This window comes from Macrobrachium rosenbergii, chromosome 28 (assembly GCF_040412425.1).
Source record: "Macrobrachium rosenbergii isolate ZJJX-2024 chromosome 28, ASM4041242v1, whole genome shotgun sequence".
Classification (NCBI taxonomy): Eukaryota; Metazoa; Arthropoda; class Malacostraca; order Decapoda; family Palaemonidae; genus Macrobrachium; species Macrobrachium rosenbergii.
Genome location: NC_089768.1, coordinates 19,023,128 through 19,032,500, shown reverse-complemented (window position 1 = coordinate 19,032,500; position 9,373 = coordinate 19,023,128). Strand labels below are relative to the sequence as shown.

At 34.1% G+C, this 9,373-nt stretch overlaps 1 protein-coding gene across 1 annotated transcript in view; it reads right to left on the bottom strand.

Moving 5' to 3' along the window:
- LOC136853932 (calphotin-like) overlaps window positions 1-8,322 on the bottom strand; it is a 15,218-nt gene extending 6,896 nt beyond the window's left edge. The window contains exon 1 of the mRNA XM_067129828.1: window positions 8,268-8,322. Coding sequence (XP_066985929.1) covers window positions 8,268-8,322 — 55 coding nt within the window. The remainder of the gene's footprint in view (window positions 1-8,267) is intronic.
- Window positions 8,323-9,373: the final 1,051 nt, after the last annotated feature.

Genomic DNA, 9,373 nt, shown 5'->3' with positions numbered 1-9,373 from the left:
GTCATACCTAGTTCGCTGGCTAAACAAATTAACCTGAAATGCGAAATGGCTGATACCGTGGAAAGCATACTCCAAAATTAGGAAGCTTTTCCTCATTCTCGTGTCTTTTGTCCATGAAAGAACTGAGTAAGCCAAGAATAATATTTCTCTACAGAGACTACAGTATATACATTAAGGGCTGAAGCAAGCTCCTCAGTGTCATGACCCTGCATGTTGCTAATTTTACTTTTTTAAGTAACTTTTCTTTCTTTTTTTATTTCAGTAGATGAAACCTGTTCACATGGAACAAGCACACAAGAGCCACTGATTTGAAATCCAAGCTTCCAAAGAATGTTGGTTTCAATCTCCCACCGCAGACCCCAAACTGCAGCAGTAACTGATCATGATAGAGCCAGTGGTTTTCCATTGCCCTGGGGGAGACGCGAGCCCGCGGCATCTGAGTGGCATGCCCCGACACTAACCTCTATACCTGAGGACCAGCTAACAGGAAGATACACTTTCTAAGATTTTACCAGTAATAAAAAAAAATATTAATAAAACCAGTAAGTGTTATAATTTCGGTTGTCACGATGATGTAATGAATTATAAAATACTTAGTAAACTACGGATGAGCATCTAGTTTTTTGGGGGGAATATCATATTTTACTTAGACGTCGAGCCTTTTATAGTAACCACATGGTTACTTTTTAATATTTTACTACGAACAGAAATGTTTGAAGAGACATCTGCCTTATAGTGGTGAATAATGTAATTTCCTTATGAAAATTAGACGTTGTATTAAAAAAAATAAACCAAAAATACTGTCGTAACATATATAGCTAACGGTCTTTCAATGACACCAATGCTCTTAAGTATGAAAAATAAGAAAAAATCATGTAAACGTTCCAGTTGATTCTTACGGAAATCGTACGTCAATAAACGGTGTCACAAAGAGTTAAGGATACCTTAGAAACAAATAAATAGTCCAAAGAAATTCATGACTGAATTTGCGTCCCTGTTAAAACCACACAGAGATACATTTCCGTTAAGTCGCATCATATCAAGTGTGGGAGCTTTTACGTATAAGATTACAAAATGACTATCGGATCTCCTATCTCAAATTCTGGGCGTTTCCCCTCTTTCAACTGAAGCATCCGAAACCTCCTCGTGTCAAATTCAGTGACGTAAATACACCCCAAAACGAAGTAAAATGTTTAATTCTAGATGTGTGGATTCACTTTTCAACAAAGAGCTTGGCAACGATGCAACGCGCAGACTATTTTTAACATGAGGTATCAGGTTTTATACAGTTTTTTATTTAAATGATGCTCTTTTTAGATCAAGTTTAGCTCGTGCTTCGGTTCAGCAGTGTTCCTGCGCATCCTAATGAAATCATTTAGGTAGAGTATATATGACTCCTATTTAGACTTTTAAAATATGTGGGGGGGATTTCCGTTAGTTTTCGTTAAATCAGTCAACGTTCACTCACACGTAAAGTTTAAATTAGAAATGGGAAAGTGTTATAGGAAGTTCGCCTCAATAAATTTTTCTTTTTTTTATAAAATTACGGATTTTTTTCCTCAGAATATATCGATAATCGTCTCACGTATTCCGACCTTCTGTTAAAAGCAAAAACTTTTAAAATATAATCAATTTTTTATGCATGCAATAATACTAAGCGAAAGTTCATGTAAAGGGCTAAATATACAAATCTTTCGTTTGAATTGGAAATTGTGGAGCTTAAATAACAAATACTTGATTTTACCAATTGCATCTAAGTTCTATTTAATATTCTTAAAAGTCCCTCCGTCTGGCAAGCTCTTATATGAACCATTGTTCATTAACCGTTTGATTTCCAAGTATAAGTTAAGTATATCTTAGTTTAACCAGACCACTGAGCTGATTAACAGCTCTCCTACGGCTGGTCCGAAGGCTTAGATTTATTTTTACGTGGCTAAAAACCAACTGGTTACCTAGCAACGGGACCTACAGCTTATTGTTTAAGGTACTACGTGACAAAGATAAACACGGGGAAATACTTTTTACACTAAGTTAACTACTTGAACAGTCTTACGATTATAGAAAAGGATGTTTTTTCGTTTATCAAACTTGCGGTAAGTGAATTCAACGATAAAACGTTTTTACCTTTATGGAAAGTCTTTCAATTAAGAGTCACTTTGATTATAAAACAAACAGTGTCCATTATAAAACCTATTCAAATCGTGCCTTGGGACCCAAGAACTTTGTAATTACGTTTTCAAAGTTATCCGCGCAAGGTTCTGATACTGCTGCGCACAGAAGGTTTTCCACAATGCAAACTTTTTTCTGGTCAAAATTGCAAATGAATAACAAAAAAAAAAAAAAAAATGTCCTGGACTCATCGGTAAATATTTTTTTTTTTGTATCTCAGTAACCGCAAAAATGAGATTATTACAAAATTACGAATTACTGTTCCTAAAAGGTAATACAATTCTACTAATTTCTGTTTAATTTTAAACAATTTTTTTATGCACATAAGCGCAATAAAAGATATTAAGTACAGTATGAAAAACGTATATTTGGCAATATTTGCAATAAACAATGGTTAAGTAAAATTTGGAAAAAAATTCATAGGTCAACAACATTCTAAACTTTACTTGGTACCTGGTATGTAGTGGAAAAGGTACTGGGCTAGCAGCAGCATCCCAAAAGCTTTCCTGGGAACCCGCAGACAGACAACTTCTGGACCCACCAACCCTGAGGGGAATATGAAAATAATTATTGTCAATATATATATATATATATATATATATATATATATATATATATATATATATATATATATATACAGTATATAATTATGTGTGTGTGTGGATATATATATATATATATCACACATTACCACAGGTGAAAAATAAGAAACGGGGTGTAGGTCCTGACCGGTTTCGACTTTATTTCCAAGCCATTGACGAAGGACTGATACAGAGTGTGAGAAGTCACAAATATATATACTACAAGAACAGTACTGACGAACATACACAACCGTTAGAGGCTCCATATCCCTATTCAGGCCGGTGTCGAGGTAGGAGTGTCCTTTAAACCTCATTTGGCTAAAAATCACAATAGACTCTCAGGGGACATTGCTGATAAACAGACCATACCCCACCTCAGATCCACACCTGACAGGTGTCATGGAGGCGGAGTTTGGAAACTCATTAACATTACTACCCTCGTACTGTGTTTACAAATATGATAATCCTATTTTCATATATCTCTACTGCCTACCTTAAAGTTTAAACAATTTACAAATTTCTTTTGATATTAAAGGATCAAGTTTATACATCCCTTAACTGATATTCATATTATGGTTGTAACTTTCTTTTATGAAGCTAGATTCAATGATGTTCCTTTCCAGTGCATTATTAGAATATACAATCCTTTTTGCCCCTTCCCAGTTGATAGCATGATTGTTCTCACTAACATGTACAAATATACCACTGTTCCCTTGTGCATATCTCACACATTTCTTATGTTGTTCAATTCTTTTTCCAGTGCTTTCCCGGTTTGGCCAATATAAAAGTTGTCACAAGACTTACACGGAATTTTATATACACACCCTTTAATATTGTCTGGGGAGTTCTTGATAAGTACATTTTTCATTGTTGTATTGTTCTTAAATGCGACATTAACACCAAAAATTCTTAAGAAGATGAGGGATATCTTTCATACTATTATTATAAGGCAGAACAAGCAAATTTTTTGTGTTGTAAGGTTCTTTCTGGTTTTGATACATAGTCTTTTTGCCGCTTCAAATGCACTGTTTAATACACTATCAGGATATTTCAATTTTTGCCTGCAATCCTAATCTTATCTATTTCATCATCAATATATTCAGGGCTACATACCCGTAATGCTCTTAAAAACATAGATGAAAACACTGACTTTTAACCTTATTGCTTTGTCCAGAATAGAAATGCACATAGGAAGAAATATTAGTGGGTTTTCTATACACACTATATTTAAACCCACTACTATTTCTTCGTATGAGGACATCCAGAAACGGTAAGCACCCATCATTTTCCATTTCCATCGTGAATTTAATTGATGGTACTAATTGATTTAACTTAGCAAAAAAGTTTTTTTACATCTTGGTTCCCTGGCCATACACAAATTATGTCGTCAACATACCTAAACCATGTTACATTACGTGGGATTATGTTGTTTAATATCTTCTTTTCAAAAAATTCCATATATAAGTTACTTAACACTGGGGATAGAGGGTTTCCCATTGCCATACCAAAATTTTGTGAGTAAAATTTACCATTAAATTCAAATTTACAATCTTTACACATAATTTAATCAGTTCAATTAAAGTACTTTTAGAAAATGGGATATCCAGCTGTGTGTTCTCTAACAATTCAGATAAAAACGCCATCAGATCATCTATTGGCACCTTTGTGAATAGTGATACAACATCAAAACTTACAAGCCTGGATTCACTATTAATCTCTACACTATTTAGTTTATTTATCAGGTCCACATTATTCTTGATATTTGCATTTGAGATGGTACCTACTAATGGGTTGAGAATATCTACTAAATACTTCGCTAGCTTGTATGATGCGGAACCAACTGAACTAATAATTGGCCTGGCAGGAAAGTTTGCTTTGTGAGTTTTTATTGTACCATACATGTATGGTAGCGATGGGGAGGTCACACACAACTTCTTTATAAGGCTTTCGTTACCTTTTAACAGGTTTTTCACTTTCTTATTGAAACCACTATTCACATTGTCTATCGGGTTCTTATTTAATTCTTTATATGTGTTATCATCACCTAAAAGATTTTGCATTTTTTCTATATATCCACTTTTATTTAAAATTACAAGGGCCCCTGATTTATCTGCTTTTGTCATGTGTATATTTTTATCTTTTTCAGTTCATTAATAGCCACCATAAATCTTTTGGGGACGTTTGTGGTGTCTGATTTTTTCATACTTCCATAAATCACTCCCTTAACCATGTTCACTTCTTCATTCGTTAAATCACTATATTTTTCCAAATTACACAGTCCTTTAGTTATTTCCACACTGTTCCTTCCGCCAGGAGATAAAGCAAAGTTTAAACCGTAGCCTAAGGCACTAGTTACATTTCTATCCAGCTGTTTGTTTGATAAGTTGACGACACATTCATGATTGGCGTTGTTGGTCCAAGGGCTTCTTTCAATCAACAGTTTCATTTTATTATCGTGTTTCCGTTTCAGTTTCCGATACACTTGATTCCTCATCTTCACATGACAATATTCACGGAGGGAATCTCTCCAATCTGGTGGTATTGAGGCTTCAAAATGTCGTCTTTTCCTCGTGAGATCTTCAAAATTCTTTTTGGTTTCCAATGTTTTGATGTTGATATGTTTTTCCAATATGGCACGTTGTATTTCACCGAAGGGTTGGTCTTCTAATTTCAGCAAGGAATTGGTTATGAACGATCTTGGTATCACTTGTTCATCCCGACATTCACGTAAAAACCGCAGGTGTTCCTTGTTGGTATGAGCTTGAGTGAGGGCGTCGGCAAATTCTCTGACGGCATATTCCAAGATGGGGAAAAGAACACAGAAAGATCGGAAGGAGCGCGTGGTATCCATTGATGATTATTATCACTTTTGTACGTGATTCATTTATCACACATTACCACAGGTGAAAAATAAGAAACGGGGTGTAGGTCCTGCCAGGCCAATTATTAGTTCAGTTGGTTCCGCATCATACAAGCTAGCGAAGTATTTAGTAGATATTCTCAACCCATTAGTAGGTACCATCTCAAATGCAAATATCAAGAATAATGTGGACCTGATAAATAAACTAAATAGTGTAGAGATTAATAGTGAATCCAGGCTTGTAAGTTTTGATGTTGTATCACTATTCACAAAGGTGCCAATAGATGATCTGATGGCGTTTTTATCTGAATTGTTAGAGAACACACAGCTGGATATCCCATTTTCTAAAAGTACTTTAATTGAACTGATTAAATTATGTGTAAAAGATTGTAAATTTGAATTTAATGGTAAATTTTACTCACAAAATTTTGGTATGGCAATGGGAAACCCTCTATCCCCAGTGTTAAGTAACTTATATATGGAATTTTTTGAAAAGAAGATATTAAACAACATAATCCCACGTAATGTAACATGGTTTAGGTATGTTGACGACATAATTTGTGTATGGCCAGGGAACCAAGATGTAAAAAACTTTTTTGCTAAGTTAAATCAATTAGTACCATCAATTAAATTCACGTTGGAAATGGAAAATGATGGGTGCTTACCGTTTCTGGATGTCCTCATACGAAGAAATAGTAGTGGGTTTAAATATAGTGTGTATAGAAAACCCACTAATATTTCTTCCTATGTGCATTTCTATTCTGGACAAAGCAATAAGGTTAAAAAGTCAGTGTTTTCATCTATGTTTTTAAGAGCATTACGGGTATGTAGCCCTGAATATATTGATGATGAAATAGATAAGATTAGGATTGCAGGCAAAAAATTGAAATATCCTGATAGTGTATTAAACAGTGCATTTGAAGCGGCAAAAAAGACTATGTATCAAAACCAGAAAGAACCTTACAACACAAAAAATTTGCTTGTTCTGCCTTATAATAATAGTATGAAAGATATCCCTCATCTTCTTAAGAATTTTGGTGTTAATGTCGCATTTAAGAACAATACAACAATGAAAAATGTACTTATCAAGAACTCCCCAGACAATATTAAAGGGTGTGTATATAAAATTCCGTGTAAGTCTTGTGACAACTTTTATATTGGCCAAACCGGGAAAGCACTGGAAAAAGAATTGAACAACATAAGAAATGTGTGAGATATGCACAAGGGAACAGTGGTATATTTGTACATGTTAGTGAGAACAATCATGCTATCAACTGGGAAGGGGCAAAAAGGATTGTATAGTCTAATAATGCACTGGAAAGGAACATCATTGAATCTAGCTTCATAAAAGAAAGTTACAACCATAATATGAATATCAGTCAGGGGATGTATAAACTTGATCCTTTAATATCAAAAGAAATTTGTAAATTGTTTAAACTTTAAGGTAGGCAGTAGAGATATATGAAAATAGGATTATCATATTTGTAAACACAGTACGAGGGTAGTAATGTTAATGAGTTTCCAAACTCCGCCTCCATGACACCTGTCAGGTGTGGATCTGAGGTGGGGTATGGTCTGTTTATCAGCAATGTCCCCTGAGAGTCTATTGTGATTTTTAGCCAAATGAGGTTTAAAGGACACTCCTACCTCGACACCGGCCTGAATAGGGATATGGAGCCTCTAACGGTTGTGTATGTTCGTCAGTACTGTTCTTGTAGTATATATATTTGTGACTTCTCACACTCTGTATCAGTCCTTCGTCAATGGCTTGGAAATAAAGTCGAAACCGGTCAGGACCTACACCCCGTTTCTTATTTTTCACCTGTGGTAATGTGTGATAAATGAATCACGTACAAAAAGTGATAATAATCATATATATATATATATATATATATATATATATATATATATATATATATATATATATATATATATATATATACATGTGTGTGTATGTGTGTGTGAAAAAAAATTAAGTATACCTTAGTTTTACCAGACCACTGAGCTGATTAACATATCTCCTAGGGCTGGCCCGAAGGATTAGACTCATTGAACGTGGCTAAGAATCAATTGGTTACTTAGCAACGGGACCAACAGCTTATTGTGGAATCCGAACCACATTATAGTGAGAAATGAATTTCTATCACCAGAAATAAATTCCTCTAACTCTTCATTAGCCGGCCGCAGAGTCGAACTCGGGCTAATGTGTGTGTGTGTGGCTATATATATATATATATATATATATATATATATATATATATATATATATATATATATATATATATATATATATATATATATATATATATATATATATATATATATATATATATATATATATATATATATATATATATATATATTTCAGACATTTCCATAACAAGGGCAGATAAAACAAAGCAAAAAAAAAGAAAAAGAAAAAATAACGCTCACAGTAGTATTCATATTATAACTGCAGACCAATCGATTGAAGTCCAATGGAGGAAGCTTTCACAACATTAGCTGTTTTATACAAATACACCCGTGGCTCATCAGTAGCGCGTCGAAACCTATGTACAACATACAATTTTATTGCTTGCTGCATCACTCTCGCACCTTCTGGATATTGAGGCACTTCATATCCTAAAACTTTCAAATTGCAAATTCTCTTCACCAACTTTTCTGCTTCTGTTCTTTGTGCCTGACTAACGCTCCTGCAGTTCTTCCAGCCATCGTTCCAACTACTCTATTATTCCATCACTTGTTTTTCGACAAATGTCTCACTATTTATTTTTTTTTTTTTTCGAAAAATGTCTCACACTTTCAATTCTTCTTTTGCCACATTTGTAACCGAAACATTTTGCCTCGGCAACTTCATCGATATTCCAGTTACCTCAATTAAGCATCCGCATTTTACTTCCACAAAGGAGAGTTGGCTCAACAAAACTTTTCAAGCACATTCTAAGTCTCTTCCCAATTTCGTCTATTCAAGTTGTAATTTGATTACATATATAATTGGAAATTCGTGCTTGTTAAAGCCTCGAATTATGTTCAGCTTATTTTTTTTATATAGGACTCGCATCTCAAGCAATAGAGATAATACCAGTGATAATTATAGTAATTATCATGGAAAAGAAAATGTTCATTCAATTAAAATTTCAGATTCGTCATTAGTTTCTGGTAGTAAGTTTTCTTCGCTGAATTTTAGCAATACATAAAGATAAAAATAAGAAGTATTGTCAAGAAATCATCATAGAAGAATATCTGTCAGAATGAAACCGACAATGCCTGATGAAATGGTCTCTGAAAACAAGTTATTGCGTCGTGAAAAATTCTGAGCCAAACATCCTAAAAGACTAAAACATTCTTTATAAAAATATGTCTGACCAATCATAATATCCGCAATAGTCTTGAAACCAAAGTCAATTAGATTTACAACATTTTGCCCTCTTTCTTTTTATTCTTCGTGCATTTCTCTTTTTCCCCCGTTTTTTTATTTTTTATTCTTCGTGTACTTCTCTTGATTAATCCGATGCGAGTGACTGCTCTGTTACTCGTAAAAAGCTACCCAATAAAATGTCACGTGCTACATGAAAGTAATGATTTTCTATTGGACTTGTCGGCAGAAACAAAATCAAGAATGATTGGAATTTTAAAATGCGCGTGTGAAAACAGTGTTAGTCTTCATTTCGGGCAGAACCTATCGACGAATAATTTAAAATACATTGAGGTGTGTTGCATCTGGCATTGTTGTTGTTGAATATAGCGCTGCTTTCGTATCAAG